Source organism: Carettochelys insculpta, chromosome 1, assembly GCF_033958435.1.
Source record: "Carettochelys insculpta isolate YL-2023 chromosome 1, ASM3395843v1, whole genome shotgun sequence".
In the NCBI taxonomy this organism is placed as follows: domain Eukaryota; kingdom Metazoa; phylum Chordata; order Testudines; family Carettochelyidae; genus Carettochelys; species Carettochelys insculpta.
The window spans coordinates 205,249,587-205,267,504 of record NC_134137.1 but is presented as its reverse complement, the minus strand read 5'-3'; the positions used below and the strand labels follow the sequence as shown (position 1 = coordinate 205,267,504).

The 17,918-nt window shown below is 43.2% G+C and overlaps 1 protein-coding gene across 5 annotated transcripts in view; it reads right to left on the bottom strand.

Moving 5' to 3' along the window:
- The window catches only part of DCAF6 (DDB1 and CUL4 associated factor 6), a 159,582-nt gene that overhangs the window by 72,986 nt on the left and 68,678 nt on the right, over positions 1–17,918 (bottom strand). For 4 of the 5 annotated variants that reach the window (XM_074998250.1, XM_074998279.1, XM_074998260.1 and 1 more), the window contains exons 10-11: positions 12,636–12,881; positions 6,142–6,309 (exon numbers count right to left, since the gene is read on the bottom strand). In XM_074998250.1, coding sequence (XP_074854351.1) covers positions 6,142–6,309; positions 12,636–12,881 — 414 coding nt within the window. The remainder of the gene's footprint in view (positions 1–6,141; positions 6,310–12,635; positions 12,882–17,918) is intronic. The other variant, XM_074998288.1, reaches the window with a different exon arrangement.

Genomic DNA, 17,918 nt, shown 5'->3' with positions numbered 1-17,918 from the left:
CTTCCATGCAATGACTGTGTTCTCATACTGGCCACCGTTACATAAAGATGATCCCTGAAAATAAAGCAGGGGCCCAGACTGTTAAGTGAGAAGAAAAAAGATAGGAAGGTGTAGGAAAAAAAAAAGAAGAAGTTTTGCTTTTCCATGCCATTACTTTGCCTACACAGTTCAACAACTATGTTCTCAACTGGTCACCCACTCCACCTCCCATCATTGCATGCATGTGATCCCTGAGTCACTGGGAGAGACTTTTCTCCAGCAGCAGCAGGGTCCAGTATGGGGGAAGGGACTGGTCAGTAGTTGGGGGGCCAGAAGCAATGACGACTCTATCCCTTGAAATGAAGTGTCAGGTAGGAAACTGGTGGTGTTTCCTCTGCTGACCTGATTAGCCATCAGAAAGCTCAGTCAAACACCACATCTGAGTTCCTGCAAAAGGGACACCTAAAGTGTGTTCCCAATACCAAAACCACTTCCACTCCCCCCTGAGTGAAGAGGCAAATTAGCATGCACCATGTAATAGTGCAAAGGGGAAGAATAGAGCAGGTTCTTACAAGACCACACCACACCCATTCTGGGGCCACCTATAGGAAACAGCAGGATGGTTTCTGACCTACACTGCATATACAAAATTATTGCATAGCTTTGCAGTTTACTAGGAATGTTAATCCACACTGACACATAAGATAAGTGTAATATATATTTCAGCCTCCAGATGGGAATTTCAAAAGCAGAGTGCTGGCACAACTTTTCTTACACTGAAGTCAGGAGGAATGTTATTGACATCAATGTAAGTAAAAGTAGGCTAGCATTGCCTTGGGTGTCTGGGTTACACTAGCACTTGGTGTTTCTGAAAATCTCACACTTTGCATCTGTATTAGTATAAACATGAATTGACCCAGAAGGTTTGTCTTTTAGGTCAATAAATCTTGATCTTCAGCCCATCAGAGGAATACCAGGACAGCATTCTCTTTTCACAAGCACAACAACCTGCAAGGAGGCAGACACTAGTGTCAGCAGAAGGGTACAGAGTCCCTCGAGTCTGGAGCATCCAACTTCCAAACCATTTGAAAATTAACCCTGGAAAAGAATTTTCAGTGCTAGCAACTATGCTAAATTCAGTATCTACATATTGTAGCTCAAGCTCTAGACATACCCACAGCTAGTCATGTCTGAGTATTTCCACTGTAGTGTATAGCTTTCTAAACATTCATCTTTCACAATGAACATTCTAGGCTCAGTCACCAACAAATAGATTTTTTTTAAATGAAAAGCTGAGAAGAAATATTATATTTATCTATTTATATTCGTATGCATTTACATTTCACATATAAAAGTGCCAAAACCAGGGTGAGAGAAAATAAGGGGCAAAGAGGAGTTGAAAGGTGAAGGTAAATATCTTCTTCAGGAAGAAAGTTGTTTGCGCTCTTGTAATAGTTTTTTATTTGGCTGAATTAAGAGTTCCATGAATTAGGATTTTGGATTTGTGAAATAGTCAAATGAAGAAAAATGTTAAAAACATTTCAACACTCTAAATGATAGAGGGTTACACTGTGTGTACATGAATAGCTAAATATCGTAGTATGGAAGTAGTAAGCCACGGCTCACTCAACACACACAATGACAACAGGTCTGTGAAATTTTCCATGAGACCTGGCATTGTAAACAGTATTGTGCATGAGTAAGGCTCCACTTTAGTCATGGGTGGTTTTAGTAGAAGTCATGGATAGATCATGGACAGAAAATAAAAAATTTACTTCCTGTGACCTGTCCATGACTTGCACTATATATCCCTAAATAAAACTTGGGACCAGTGAGCAGTGGCTGCTTGGAGGGTAGCCCAAGACTGCTGCTGCTGCTGCTGCTGCTGGAGGAGGCAGGTGGGAGGGCATGGCATGGGATCCCCACTGGTGCTGGATGGCAAAGTGTGGACCCTCACCAATCCTGGGGTGCGGGCAGCAGTGTGTGGTTTGGGACCCATGCTGGTGCTGGGGTGGGGACAGAGTTAGTGGGGCTGGCAGCCTCCCTACCTGATTCTGTGTAGCTCCCTAGAAGCAGCCAGCATGCCTGGGGTCTCAGTGTGCTGCTCTGGCTCTAAGTGTCCTTTGCTTAGGAATGGCAGCCAGTGGGAGATGAGGGGCTGTTACCTCCAGGTAGAGAAATACACAGTATGCAGAGACCCCAGCTTTCTCTCCCCCTAGGAGTTGCAGGAATATGCTGGTTGCTTTTGGAAAGCGCCCCCCCCCCCATGAAGGTGCTACCCCACAGCCCAATCCCCAGTGCAGCCTTAAGCCCTATCCCACACCTAAGCTGCCCCAGTGGCACCAGCATAGCCGGCACTAGTGCTGACTGATCTGCTTCTGCAGGCTCAGAGCCAGCTCACTGGCCAATGCAGAAGCTATGGAATCTGTGACTTCAGTGATCTCCACGTTAGACATGCTGCCTTACACGAGACATCTTCAGCATCACTGCATTAAACCAGGCTCTCAAGGGGAGGAAGAGAGACAAAGATGGCAGTTGGTCCTGGGCCCCTTTGAATTGCCTCAGCAGCAACACAACTGCAGCTGGGTGTGGCTCGGGGGGAGCAGGCAGGAGGAAGGGCACAGGGAAAGGCCAACACTGCAGTCCCACCAGCGCTGAGAGCCAAATGCCTTAAGCCTTGCCTCTTCTGGGCACAGAGCTAGGCCCCACCCATTCGGGGCATGGAGCCAGGCCCCCATCCCAACTTGTCCCAGGACCTGCAGTGGCTCTCAGTGGTGCTGCATGCAACGCTGCATTGGTTCTGCTGTTTTGATGCCATCTACCCACATATTCTAAGTAAATGTTAAAGGTTAAAGACCAGATTGCATACGCCTTACTCATATTGTCAATGGAATTACTGCTGCAGTAGCACACTAAAAGTAAACAATGGTGACATAATTTGGCCCTTAATAAAGCAAAAGGGGAGCCCATGCAAAAATACAATTTTAAGAGAAACTTAAATCTGCAAACTTAAGTATTTATGATTCATGAACGGTAAAGGTAAGCTGCACAAAGGCCACAATTACAGCACATTGAACCCCATTCATAACTGCTATTAACATTTAATGACTTCTTGGATTGAGAATTTTGGACAAGATCAAGGAAAGAGTATTTCTTAAATTGACTACAGCAAGTCATTAAGGTTTATTCCAAACTTCCAATATTCCCACAAGTAAATGAGTTGCATAAATTGTACATGGGTGCACAATTCCCACGAGATAGAACTTAGACTACTTCTACACTTACCAAGAATGTTGACGATTACTACGCAATTTTAGGCATGCCAACTGAGTATCTAAAATTCATTTTGCAGCTGTCAACGTTAGTCCCTGTCCTCACTGCATAATGTTGATGGGAGTGCTCGTTTAAGCAACATTTCTTGCTCCTTGTGGCTTGCAAGGAGTTCCATCTTCGATATTGATCCCGGAACACACCATTTTGCACATGCATGAAATGGTGCCCCAGATGATCAAACCTACACATTTGATCTTCCGCAGCTAGTGTAGACCTAGCCTAAGATACATGTTTTAATCCCTTATTATGTCTGTAAAAATGATCAGATGTGAGTATTTTTATATCCTGCATACTAAGGGTAACCATATGTCCTGTTTTTCAAAGAGAAAGACCCATAATTTAAGCCTCTTCAAAGTGTCCCTAGTGTTTTTTAAGACATGGGCAAATTGTCACCTGTTTTCTATTTCTCCCTTCCCAATAGTTTTAGTGGGACTTACTCCTGGCTATATCCTTGCATGCCAGCTACCCACCCACCAGCAGTAAATGGCTAACAATGGGGGTGAGCGTGCAAGGCTAGCGGTGGGACAAAGCTGCAGCACTGGTTGTTTGCTGTGATGGCTGATAGGAGCAGGCAGGTGGTGGCCGGTTACTTGGTTTCTCTGCCCACCCATCGGCCCATTCCTTGCTTTCTCTCTCATTGCTGTGCCCATTTATCCCCCCCACCAGCTCTGCTGCTACAGTGTCTCACTCCCAGCACTACATGAAAAATCAACTCCTGGTCGAATCATTCAAGTCACCAAGAGCCTGACTGACAGGCTCCTTCCTTCCTCGACTGCCTCTGGCTGGGCTGGAACCCAAAGAACGCCCAAGACCCTCTGGCCAGGTGCTCCAGCCAGGAGGAGCCAATCCTTCCACTTGCCAAAGTCCCACACACAGTGCTGACATAGGGAAGATTCTTTGCCCCCTGGGCTAAGCTCTGGAGTAGTGGGGAGGAAACTATGTTCAGCCTGTTTGCTCCCTGACCCTGCAGGTTGCCAGGCAGCAGTGCTTAGCATTCTCTTCACAAACTACTCCCACCCTAAGTCTTGTCCCCAGGGAATGAGGGCCTGCTCTGTCCCTGAGGCACCCTCCATCGCTTAGCTACCTCTCCGGACAGATTGGCTGAAGCCCGTGCAGCCAGGTGCCCTGGGCCCTGGAGCTCAATGCATGCTTACGGCTTAAACCCCTCCAGCCTGCACTGTAGCCAGGGGACAGGAGGTGGCTAGGTTATGTCAGTGGTTAGTAGCAGCTTGGAGGTCTCAGCTACCTTTCTACACTATGTGTGTAGAAAAGGACAAGCTGCTTCTAGCCTTGGAGAGTCGGGGGACAAGAGGAGCAGAGATGATCTCTAGAAACATACTGGCCACGTCATCTCTACCCGCATCCCCCACTTTGTGGAAGCAGCTTTCATCTCTTCTCTCCTGCACAGTGAAGGCTGTTGCTTGCCATGTTCTGGTGTAAACCCTGACAAAAATCTGGGGTGGAGGACCTGTGACCCTACATACCCCCAACATGTTGCCTTGAGAAGACATGGCACCATGTACAAAGAGAGGCAGGTCCATCTAGAGGACCCAGCCAGACATGGAGAGCCGAAAGCACTGGGTAGGGGATTTGGGTCAGGTCAGATCAGTCACCCTTATCCCAGAGAGAGAGAGAGAGAGAGAGAGAGAGAGAGAGCGCGCATGTGTTCGCTTCTCCCTGTGCAAACTTTAAAGACAAGATAAATAAGAAGACTCCAGCAACACAGTATTTCAACAGGAGTTCAGTCAACTTGGTATTAATTTGAATATTTGCACTGAGTAAGTCTCACTAATTGCCACTGAACTTATTCAAGATGAGTAATTTCATCAGATGACCCATATTCTGCAAAGGGAAATATGGTCATCTTAATCATACCTATTAATCGGCCAGTCTAAACCATCTCACTCCAGTTCTGTATCACTTTGGGTGCATCTACACTAGGAACTAACATTGAAGCTAATTTTGAAGTTAGGCACTACTTTGAAGTAGCCAGAAGAGAGTCTACACTTGTTTTCCCTTACTTTGAAGTTAACTTTGAAGTAGGGAGCCCAACTTCAAAGTCCTTACTCCATTCCCGGGAATGGCATAGAGCCCTACTTCCAAGTTTAACTTTGAAGTAGGGTGTATGTAGATGCTCAACTTCAGAGTTGGTTATTTCAAAGTTGTACTTCAAAGTTGTACAATTTCAAAGTTATTTTTGTAGTGTAGACACAGCCTTTGTCTATTAAGATATGGAGTAAGTTTAAAACCAAGAGAGCTGGAAGCTAAGATGCAGCAGCCTTTTATTAGACACATTTTTACAATAAGCATATTCTGAAAGAAATTCTTAGTGATGCAAAAAATATCCACATATGCTTTTTGTTTACTTTATCATTATTGGGGAACTGCTTAGCACAGTAACCCCAGAATGTAGCCAATAGTGTCTTAACATGACTCACCAACATGCTCTTCTTTAATATGAAGGTATAGCCCTGGGTGCTTATGTATTAATATATACTGCTCAATCTAGACAGTGCTGGTCAAAAACCTCCATTTCTAGTTATGTTCAATGCTCAGTTTCCTTCTGGAAATTGCCAACATGATCTATTTGGGCAAAATTTGTTGTGGCATACAATTCAGAACCTACTTATGTCACTATGCATCACAACTGTATTAGGGAAATAAATATAGTAACACTACCATTAGTGTGTATGTAATTGTGATAACATCTCCACACGCAAGGTCAAGATGAGCAGCAAGTGCATTAACTGTTTTGTTCTGAAGAGGAAGCATCTCAGCAAACAATAGCAGCACAAACTATATCTACATCAGCTGCTTAAGAATGACAACCTGAAGTCTGAGGGTCCTGTGAGGAGCCCTTAGGGGAAGACTGATCAGAGGTGGAGGACTGTGGTGCTGAACCCTCAGCTAGCTCTCGCTGTCTCTGTTGTTCAGCCTTCTTAAGCCTCAGTCGCTGCAGGCCCTTACGGAGTATAGCTAACTCAGGTGCCATTAATTCTGACAGGAAAAAAAAGGTGTGAAAGAAAAAGGCATAGAACATATGATAATAAGAACAAATGACTGAAGAGCAAGGCAGCAGATACTACAAGAAATAAAAACCAAATATTTTATATAGCAGATTATTAATTTGCAATAAACTAGAAGCATACACAAAATATTTGTTTAAATTTGACTTTTCACTTTTAAATGCATGAATCAGAGAACATACAAAGTTCAGTTTTCATGCAACATGCCCTCTCCCCATACCCTCAACCATTTAAGAGATTAACTGAAAAAAATTAAAAATGAAATATTGCAGAATGGATTTAAAATAAAACAAAAATCTAAATACATATTTTACATGTTCTTGGTATGCTAACAAAGAAGTACTCTTGGTTAAGTGAAAAGTTATGCAACCTTAATCCATGAGCTAAAACTTTAAAGACACTTACTTCAATGGTTTTATTTTAAAATATCATTTTAACCAAATAGGTATATAACTGAAACACCAAAATAATTAAAAAAAAAAACAAACACACACGCACACAGAAAGGGGATTCTGAACAGAGGTGATGGATGTCCAAGCAGAAAGCAGCAAGTTTTTACATTGTGTTAACTATTTTCTGGTAGCCTTCAAATTACATGCACTAAGATATGAACCTTTAAAAAAAAAAACTGCGACTATTACTACCTAGGTTTATAAAGTGATAATGCAAAAGAATCACCAAGGTCTTCTACTACACGTGTTTTGGCAATCGTCTCTCTTGAGACACAATCTTAAATATTTAACTATTCTCCCTATGCTCTCTTCCTACTACTTGTCAGCTACACATTATTCCTTCACATACAAGTCCCCACCTTTGATCCATTGAAATTTACTGAAATTGACCATTAATACGCAGAAGACTACACTGTTTCCCCTCCTGCCCTGGCACTATTCAAGTCTCCTCTGCTTCGGTTCCAGCGTCCCTTGTCTAATGTAATTTCTGGATGTTACAACCAATCAGTTGGTGGGTAATGATGAAACAACAACAGGAAGGAAAAGGGAAGAAATAGCTCTGCTGTGCCCCATAATGCTAAACAAATATGCCAGAAAGTGTTCTCAAAAAACGGAAAACGTGGTTTTTTGGAAAATCAAAGTTCCAAGTATCCTTTAATTACTGTTTAAAAATTGTTTCTCAATTGTGGATAAAATAGTAATTTCCAGAATTTAGTTAAGAATTCGATTCCACTTACCCCAGAAAGGCATCAAAATTACCCCTCACATTTTAAAAGGGACATATTTTACCTCCCCATGAGTTTCTTTTACGAAATCGTTTAAAAACCAATCAGAATCTTCAAGCAGAAGTTCATCTTGCCAGCAAATGGAATCAGAAAACAAAATAAATGCCAGTTGTATATCCCCAGTGAAAAATAAGGTAGAACTTGCCTGAAATCAGGACAAACCAATGGATTCAATTTGGCAGTCTCATACAAACAAAATGCATCAAAAGCGAGAGAGAGAGAGAGAGTGTGCGCGTGTGTGTACGCACCACTCAGTTTGTGAAAACAAAGTCTGATTTTGTTGTTACATACAACTGAGTAGCTTACAATCTATCAGTAGTTTAAAACACCAGCACATTAAAATTAATACTAAAAGCATCAAACTAATGGGCATGTCTTAGTGTCTGTTGAGTGAGAGAAAAAGCTAAAAGCAAAAACTAATTTGTTCATTTTATACTCAAATTAACAAATTTTTGTAAGTGACAGGACAATAAAAATCTCCTATCAGGTATAACTCCCCACTTAAAGAATAGGAGATTAATTTCAATTTTACAGTTTAAAAACAGTTTCCAGTGATTTATCTCACCACAGGAACTTTAATGATGACCCAACAACACATCTGAGAAGTTTCAACTGTCTTTCTCTAAAGACAGGTCTACATAGCAGCCTTATTTTCAAATAAACTATTTCAGAAAAGATATTCCAGAATAACTTAATTTGAAATAATGCTGCTACACACAAAAGCTACCTCTACATTTGCCCCCTCCTTTTGGGAGGGGCATGTTAATGAGGCAGTTTGGAAGACACTAATGAGGTGCTGACATGAATATGCACGCCTCGTTAGCATGATGGCAAATGGGAGTGATTCAAAAGTGCTGCTTTCAGAATGCATGCTGCCTGGTTAGATGGGGGCCTTTCAAAAGGATCCCCCCCAGCCTTTAAAATCCCCTTCTTCCTAAAACTAAAGTCTGGGAGGGGATCCTTTTGAAAGGCCCCTGTCTACACAGGTGGTGTGCGTTCTGAAAGCGGCAATTTCGAATAACGTGCAGCTGCCATTATGTTAATGGAGCACTGCGTATTCATGTCAGCACTTCATCAGCATCTTCCAAACTGCTTCATTAACATGCCTCTTCCGAAAGGAGGGGGCAAGTATAGACACAGACAAAATGCATTTTGAAATTGCCCTCATCTATTTTGAAATACAGGCCCTACACACAACAGACTATTTTGAACCAGACTCTGTTCCATGTCTACACACTCCTCATTTCAAAATAGGCTCTATTCCTCATGGAATGAGGTTTACCAATTTTGAAATAAGCCAACCACTATTTCAAAGTTACTTTGAAATAGCTTTATACTTTATACAAATTATACTTTCAAAGTTACTTTGAAATAGCGGTTGTGTTGTGTAGATGATAGCAAAGTTATTTTGAAACAACAGCTGTTACTTCCAAATAACTTTGTTGTGCCTACATACCCTAACGGAATATAAACAAGTTTCACACAAAGTGGGCAATGTGACAAAGATTCCATGTGGTGTTTTTTTCTTGTGCTGGCTACTGTCTGTTTTCCAAAATGTAAAAGGAAAAAATGAGTATTTTTGAAATAGGAAGTTGGACACACCTTGTATGATATACTTTGAGGACAACACAGTGGCTATGTCTGTACTACAGAGATCCTTTGAAAGAAGTTCTTCCAGAAGATATCTGCTGAAAAAACTCCTTTCGAAAGAGTGCGTCCACACGCAAAAAAGTGGATCAAAAGATGGATAGACTCTTTCGATAGAGGGTGTCCACGCAACCCCGATCTTTTGAAAGAACAGGCCAGGGATTGGAAAATCCAGCACCATGCAGACTTCCCTTTCAAAAGAAGGGACCCGTGGAACGTCTACACATGCTTTCTTTGAAAAGAGACTTGCAAAAGAATGTGTTCTTCCTGAAATGGGAGTGGAAGAGCACTTTCGAAAGGAGCACTGCTTTCTTTCAATTTACTTTTGAAGGAACACTTTTTGTGTGTAGATGCTCTGCGGGATCTTTCACAAGAGCCCTCTTCTTACGAAAAATCTTTCAAAAGAACTTGCTAGTGTAGACACAGGCAGTATGAAAAGGCTTTAAATATGTATTATTATTCTAAAGGATAGAAAAAAATTATTTGAAAGGAGTGGTTATTAGAGGGGCCTGAAAGGAATGCAGCAAATTATAAAACACTGCAGTGCATGTTATTCATTTAAGCTGTCCATTCTCCAGTTCCCTTAAAATCACGTTCTTTTTCCTTTCCTCTCCTTCACACCACTGCATGCTCTACTACCCCGCTTATTAATTTCTCCATCTCTTCATGATTCAACAGTCCTACTACACCTCATTCCTTTCTACTTCCCCTTCTCATTCCTCTTGCTTTATTGCTACTACTTCCTCCTCCTCAGTTGTGTGTTCTCTGTAGCTGTCTCTTCATCTGCCAAAAATCCCCTTCTTCCTTCAAGTACCTTCTGAAAACCAAGTTCTCCTAGGAATCTTTCCCTTCTCCTCCTCAGCAATAATTTCCAATTCACACACTCTCCTTGTATTTTTCTGTGTTTTGCTTATCTTAGACTGTATCTTGTACATGTTTGTGTACCTAACTCTAAAGTATGGTGTTCTACAAATTATCTGTAATATACACCTTTAAACAGAGTTTGGCTATAAAGTCTGATGACTATGACAGACTATTCTGTGTTGTCTTTTTTTAAAAGCACGCTTTCAGTATTTAACGCTATACAATCAAATACGTGTTCTTTACTTCAACAAGTCACTTCCCTGTGTGAGCAGATATAGCTGTAGATACTAGCCATTTCCCTATGTGCAACTTTACTATCTCAGGAATCATGTTGTTCCTGACCTGTAAATTACCACTGTAATCACTCCTGCTGGTGTTTCAAAAAGTTGTATTTTTCACATTAAGTCAACTAAATATCTGAACACATCATTCAGGAGTAGTAGAAGAGTAACTTGTCAAATGAGACAAAACTGAAATCCTAACCAGTTGCTGTTAATGATCCCATTAATTATAATTACAGTACAATTAAAACATCCGTAGCCTCCAAAAGTCATATGATCTTTCAAACCTGATATGAAAGATATCTTCCGGTTTTTCTTTTCTGTGAAGGTTATTTAGTTCCTTGATTGATAGGGGTCTGACATTCGAAGTAGTGCACAGAAAGAAAACTTCAGAAGGAGAATAGATTGGTAAATAATGGTATCAGCTGAACGCCACATGCTGGCATGAGAAACTTTTACTCAGAGTTCTGGACTTATTCAGAGAAATACAAAAGGAAAAATTTATTCATGAGTGAATTCTGTGGGAGAGATGCCAGAAAAATGCCAGTACAGTAATACATAATGTAGGAAGAGTCTCTGTAACAGGTGTCATTACGCAAAGCACAGCATTTAATAAAGTAGCCTGCAGCAGTTCTCTTTCAATCAGTAGGAGCAACCATAGTGATGACAGGCCCCAGTATACGACACACAATGGAGCAGAACATCATTCAGCTCAATACTGGGATTTGTAGTCTCTTTGGTGGCCCTGTCGGTGGCTGAAATCTGCTGCATTTTATGTATAGCAGATCCCTTGAGCGTTTTGGCAGTCTGTGAACATAAACGTTGATTGGCATAGTATTGGCATCAATATGCTGTGTGCCAAAGCTATTAGTAACTGAAAGCCCCTGATATTAAGAAAAAAAGGATTCCTGACCTTCTCATTTATTAGGAGAGGCAGTCCAACTGAAGTGTAGTTCAAGCAAAACTTTTGCTACATACTTTCTCTATTAAGGAAAGCTAATTAGCATAACCAGACCAATACAGAAATATTTGAAAGTTTTGGGGTTCTTAAACATACTGTTAATAAATATCCATTTATATATTTAACTTCTCTTTATTCCATGTTTTTTAAGCAGCAGTCCTGACCTGCCCTTTCTAATAATGTCCCAAAGGGGTCTGACTGCAGCAGCCACAGCACAGTGAATGACCCTCTCTCCTTTCTCTTATGGCTGCTTCTCAAAGAAGACTGGGAGATAGGAAAACCTCAGATCTCTCCTCATTTCAGCAGGTCCATTCAAGGCCTGGGAGAGTTGGAATTAGTCATCTCTTCCAACGGCAGCAACACACAATGCCTGCCTTAAGTATCAGAAGATTGAGAGCATACCTTACACAGAATGGCCTACCCCACATGTTCCAAAAAATCACGTCATGCCTGAAAACAGTGAGATTTAAAAAAAAAATAATTGGGAGAACGGATTATTTGTCTAGTTTTTCATATTTCTGGGTAAAGTCAGGACTTGTCTTCAAGCTTTTCTCTACAGCCTTAAGGACTAGAAACTTGCTTATTAAAAAGCTGCAATTCTCACATAAACACGACTCTAGCAGGTAGAGCTCTAGGAAACACACCAGCTACTGAAAGATCTGTGAGAAAATTGTGATAGCTGGCAATAGCTTTAGCAGGTGGAACCCTTGGCAAGCTCCTACATACCCACAGGGATCCAGGACAAACAGTGCCACTTGTGTATATTGGTGTGGAGAGGTCTGACTCAGTCCTATAGGTCTCCCCCTCACAGAGATCAGTGATATTAATCAGGCTCAGCTCTCCTTTCACTAACACCAATGTAAACCTCCATTTAAGACAATAGAGCTGCTTCAGTTACAATATTAGAAGTGAAGATAGAACTTAGGCCATTAAATGAGACAAATTACACTACAAGATGGGCTCTGTCCATCCAAATACTTTCAACTGGCAAAGCAGTACTGTCCTAACTTGATTCTGGCATGACTTCTGTAGGCCTGGGCAACTTGGAAGAGCCTTTACTCCTCCCGCCACCTTACTTACCATGCTCCCTTCGAAGTAGGGAGCTAGTGTAGACACACCCCTTGAGCCTTTCTTTGGGAGTTATAGCCATATGTTAGAGTATCAGCAAAACAAATACCTAAGCCATATTCAAGACATGCATGACCTCAACAAGATTATAAATCAATTACCAAAAAAATGTGCCAAAATGTAGTTTGTTATTTAAGTAATTTGATAAAGCACAGCATATTGGATGGAATTATCCTCACCAGACTGATGGACAGTAGGATGAGCAGAGGCCTCCGAAGATGCTCGTTGTTCACTGTCAGGCGAGGATAATAATGATGTGGAAGCTGGGCTTTCCATTGAGGAAGATGTTGAGGGCACTTGCACTGACATTGTAGAGGATGAAGAGGATGGAATCTGTTCAGGACCATCCACTTCCATTGGAGTCTCTGGTTCAGCACTTGGTGGTATGTTACTAGAAACCGAGGCATCTGGTCGACTGGTTCCACCTTTCGGAAAAATAGCAAATGCACGTTTAGAGAAGGACTGCTTTGTACGATCATTTACAATTTTGCAAACATAAAACATTCTGTATTGTACAGTACATTGAACTACCATCTGTGACCCAGGCTATATCTACACTACAAAATAAAGTCGAATTTATTGAAGGTGATGTTTTACTGCTAGATTTTATAGAGTCAAAGACGAGTGCTTGAAAATGCCCAGAAAGTCAATATAGCGTGCCTCCATTGCCCTAACCTATGTTTGACTGCATCAGCATAATGGATACCTATCCAACAGTGCCTGCAGTCCCATTTGCATTCTGTGGCTCTTTTTGTGCCAGTCTATTATGGGGGAAAAAATGCAACACAAGTGCTTGTGGGTGTCTGATGTCATCATCCCAGAGTGCTCACACCCTCTCTGCCTTTGGACAGCAAACGGCCAGACCAAGTAATTGTGTGCCACTTTTCGGGACATTTTCCAAAAACCTACCCCTAGCCATTGTGTATGTTATGGCCACCTTCCAAAGAGTTATACAGTATTTTATTAGACAAAGTCAGTGTGAGAATTAGATGAATGAGACAGATGAGGATGATTCAGATCGTGAGGATATTGAAGAACTGGACAACAGGAATGCAGAGTTGACGGCTGCCCCAACACATTGCTTGCAGTGGAACTCCAGTTATGGAGACATGAAACCAGCACACACTGGTGGGATCACATTGTTTTGGTGGCCTGGGACAACCGGCAGCAGATGCAGAATTTCCGCATGCACAAGCCACTCTCATGGAACTTTGTGATTTGCTGTCCCCGGCTCTGAGGTGCAGCGATATCAGAATGAGATCTGTTTTGACAGTTCACAAGTGGCAATTGTTCTGTGGAAGTGTGCAACACCTGACAGCTAACCATCAGCGGGAAGTCAATTTGGGGTGGTCCAGGTAGCCAAGGCAAACTGTGCCCACCTGATATGGAATACTGCGATTCTGGGAAATGTGTAGCACATAGTGGACCGCTTTCTTGCCACGGGGGTATCCTAACTGCAGTGGGGCGATAGATGGAATGCACATCCCCTTCCTGGCTCCAGACCACCTGGCCTCAGAGGTCATAAACTGCAAGAGGTACTTCTCAATGGTGTTGCAGGCACTGGTGGATCGCAAAGGTCATTTCACCAATGCTGGATGGTCATGAAAGGTGCACAATGTAAGCATCTTTAGAAATTCAAGTCTGCACAGAAACTCCAGGATGGGACTTTCTTCCCAGACCAGAAAATCAAGATCAGCAACATGGAAATGCCCAAAGTGATAATGGGTGACCCTGCTACCCCCTGTTCTCTTGGCTCATGAAGCTGTCCACAGGCACCATGGACCGCGGCCAGCACTACTTCAACTACAGGCTGAGCAAGTGCAGTATGGCAGTGAAACATGCCTTGGCCATTTAAAAGCCCTATTCAGGAGCCTTTTGACCCATTTGGACCTTTGCCAAGCCAATATCCCCCTTGTGTTTGCAGTGTGCTGTACTCTCCATAATATTTGTGAATGAAAGGGAGGAAAATTTCATACCAGCCTGGGCTGCCGAAGCAGATGTCCTGGGCAGCGCTTATACACAGCCAGACAAAAGGGCATTCAGCAATGCACATGCAGAAGCAACAGCAATTAGCAAAGATTTGAAAAATAGTTCTATGAATGAACATATTGCCACATGAATATGCTGCATTTAACTATTCCGATAGAACCTTCACGCCCCCCCCGCATGATGTGTGCTTGACCTTTATGAAAGTGCTTTCATCTGCACCCCATGCCACGTGAACCAACAAACAACACTGTTGTTTTCACAAAAATATTCTATTATTTGCAGGGGGGGTGGTTAATGGGTAAGGGGTAGGGAAAAGAAGGGAATCTTGGCTTCACATGTGATGGAATGTGAGCTTTTTGCAGTCTGGAGAGGTCCTGGGTGTGGACCACAAGACTCTCCTCGCCATCCCAACCCACATTTGGGGCCCCCACTGATGCCGGGGGTTGGGCAATATTGAGTGTAGGTCAGGCAACAGGTTGAAGAGGCTGCATAATGAGTCCTGTGGTAGATGTCCTTCTGCAGTTGCAGCATGGACTGCAGGATGTCGGTTTGCTCCTTGACAACTGTCAGGAGCTCTGCCTTGTCCTGATTCCTGGATTGGAGAATGCTTTGTTGACACTGCAGCATGCTTTGTTGACATTGCTGGTCAATTTTCTGTCAGCAGCAGCAGCTTTGGCTTGCTTCCTGCCTGCCTTTTAAAGCTGCTGCAGGTTGAGGTCCTGTTTTGATCTTTTCCCGTGGTGCATCGCAGCAAGCTTTTCTTCCCACTCATGCCGTTTGTTAGACAGTCAAGGTCAAAATTTAGATACAATTTTAAAATGTGATGCAATGTGCTGACCTATACAACGAATAGGTCTCTGACAATCACTGCAACTTTTGTTTTCCAAGGCCATTTCTGGCTTCTTAAGGATGACAGTGAATCAACATCTGCAGAACAGAAGCTGTTAGTTATCCAGACCATTTCACTGTGGACATGGTCAGAGCCTGGCAGCTTCTGGATGGCGAGGGGAGTGGGTGGATTGAAACAAAGCCATGTAAATGTAAAGCGTGAAAAAAAGTTCTCTTAGAGGCCCCTCGTAAATCCTGTGCAGGGAAAAAAAAACATTTAAAGCAGGGAAAGCTCATGCTGGGCATGCGGGTATTTGGGAGCAGGGTTCACACAGCCTTGTAGCTGCAACAGGGGTTGGGGGAAGCAGCAGGCGAAAGGATTCGAGCCCACTGAACTGTAAAGCGTGGGGGGAAAAAAAAAAAAAAAAAAAAAACCTCTTGGTAGCTGCTCATAAATCCTTTACAGCCATGTGGTTGGGCGGGGGGGGGAGCCCTCCAGCAATGTGGTGGGAGGGGAGAGGGCCAGGAGAGCCTGCCTGCTGTACGGAGGGGGAAGACAGAGAGCCTGTAGTGCAGGCAGGGCAGTCCTGTAAAGTTTAAATGGCCAGTGAGCAGTGCAATAATATTAAAGGCACAAACTTTAATGAAACTTCTCGTGCTTCTTCTAAGTTTCAAAAAGAGACAGCCACATCCTCAGAACAACAGAGTGAAAAAGAAAAATATGCTAATATTGTGTGAGTACAGGGCTGGAAAATTTGCCAGAATGCTGTGTGGTGTCCTGATTACTTACTAGTTGCCTGGCTTGGCAAGGTGTGCTATTGCGGAAACTGGAATAAATCAGGCCTCCCCAAAAACCTTATGTGAAAAATTAGAGTACCTGGCTGAGACCTTTATGGGGATCTCCAAAAAGGATAAGTGCTCCATCCCCCAAAATATTAACAAGCTGTTCTAAGGGGGATAGATCCACCGTATCTAACACACAGCCTGCTTGTAGCAGTTTAAAAAATATACTCAACAGAAGTAAACCTATATCCCAACCCAACTGCAACCTGCTTGTACCAGTCTGAAAAATACACACCAGAAAAGCCCCCTCTCCAACATTGCTGGACCCCAGAGCATCATGTGCTGATGAGGGTACTGGCTCCAGGGTGATGAAGAGCTCCGGGCTCTCAGGATCACCTTCCGCAGGCATCTGCTGAGTGGTGGCATCCTCCTCTTCATCAGCCTCTGCCTCCTTCTCACCCTCTCCACTCTCACTGGAGACCTGAGGACTGTCTCTTGAAGAGTCCATGCTACTCTCGGGGAGCCTGGATGGATCCCTCGCATGAATGGTGTCCAGCTGTTTGTAATAGTGACATGCCTTGGGAGATGTCAGAGACTGCCTGTTGGCTTCTCTCACTTTGTGATAATTCTGCCTGAGCTCCCTGATTTTGACCCAGCATTGCCAAGCATCCCTGGTGTACCCTTTCTTCATTATGCCTTGCGAAATCTCATAAATGTCTACATTTCTTTTGCTGGTACACAGCCTACTCAGCACAGAACCTTCACCCCACACAGAAATGACATCCAGAATCTTGTGGTTCCATGGTGGAGATCTTTTGCTACCCTGAAAACTCAGGTCAAAACTGCAGCCCTGAGAACTCATGATGACTAGACGCAATAGCTACTGAGGTGAGCTATCCACACTGCTCAGAAAGAAAATGAATTCAAATATCTAGGCTTCCTGTTACCTACTTCCTGTGCACCTGGAGAAAAGTGGAGGTAAAAGTGGCCAGAACAGACAAGTTTGGGGCACTGTGGGATGCCTGTGGACCTCCTCTGCAGGGTAATAAAATTGATTTAAAATAATATTGTTTCCACTTAAGCATTAATTCAACTTTTTAAATTTGAAACTTGGTGTTACACTGCATCGGAGGGAGAGAGTGAGAAAGTAAATCTTAGCGCCCCTTAAAATTGACCTAATGATATTGGCAGTGAAGACAGTTACACTGTAAAATCGAGTTAAGTGCCTTAAAATCGACTTTATGCTGTAGTGTAGGCACAGCCCCAGAAAGCTTCCAATGTAAAAGATCTTGCACATTGAGCCTTCCCCTTTCTCTGTCTCTTTAAAAAAATCCTTGTACTATCAACATTTAGGGATGTAAAATCCTGTTTAATTGGTTAACCAGTGAAATGACTAAATGGATGCGGGGGGTGGCTGAGGAGGATGCTCCAGCCCAGCACCTCCTTTGTGCGGATAGGGGCTGCTCCCGTCAGGTTTCAGTGCCTCTGCTCGCTGTGTGCCAGTGACTGGGGCTGCCGCCGCCCAGCTGAAGCACCTTGCCTGTGGCAGTGCTGCACGTGGAGGACACTCCAGCATGGCCGAAGCAATCCCAGACCAGATACACTGTGAGCAGGGCTGCTCCAGCCATGCCAAAGTGGCCTCGGTCCCAGCTAGGTTGGAACAGCTTTCCTAGCCATCCCTCCCCATTTCCACCTGCTCATCTCTCCCAGAGCTGCCACAGACAGTAATTCGCCAGCCAAGCTGCAGCATGGGGTTCCCTGAGCTGAGTGGCTGGAACAACTCCCTGCCCACAGTGGTTGGGGGGTGCTCCAGACCATACTGGTTAACCGTAACTGGTAAGTCTTATCCATTTAGAGCGAGA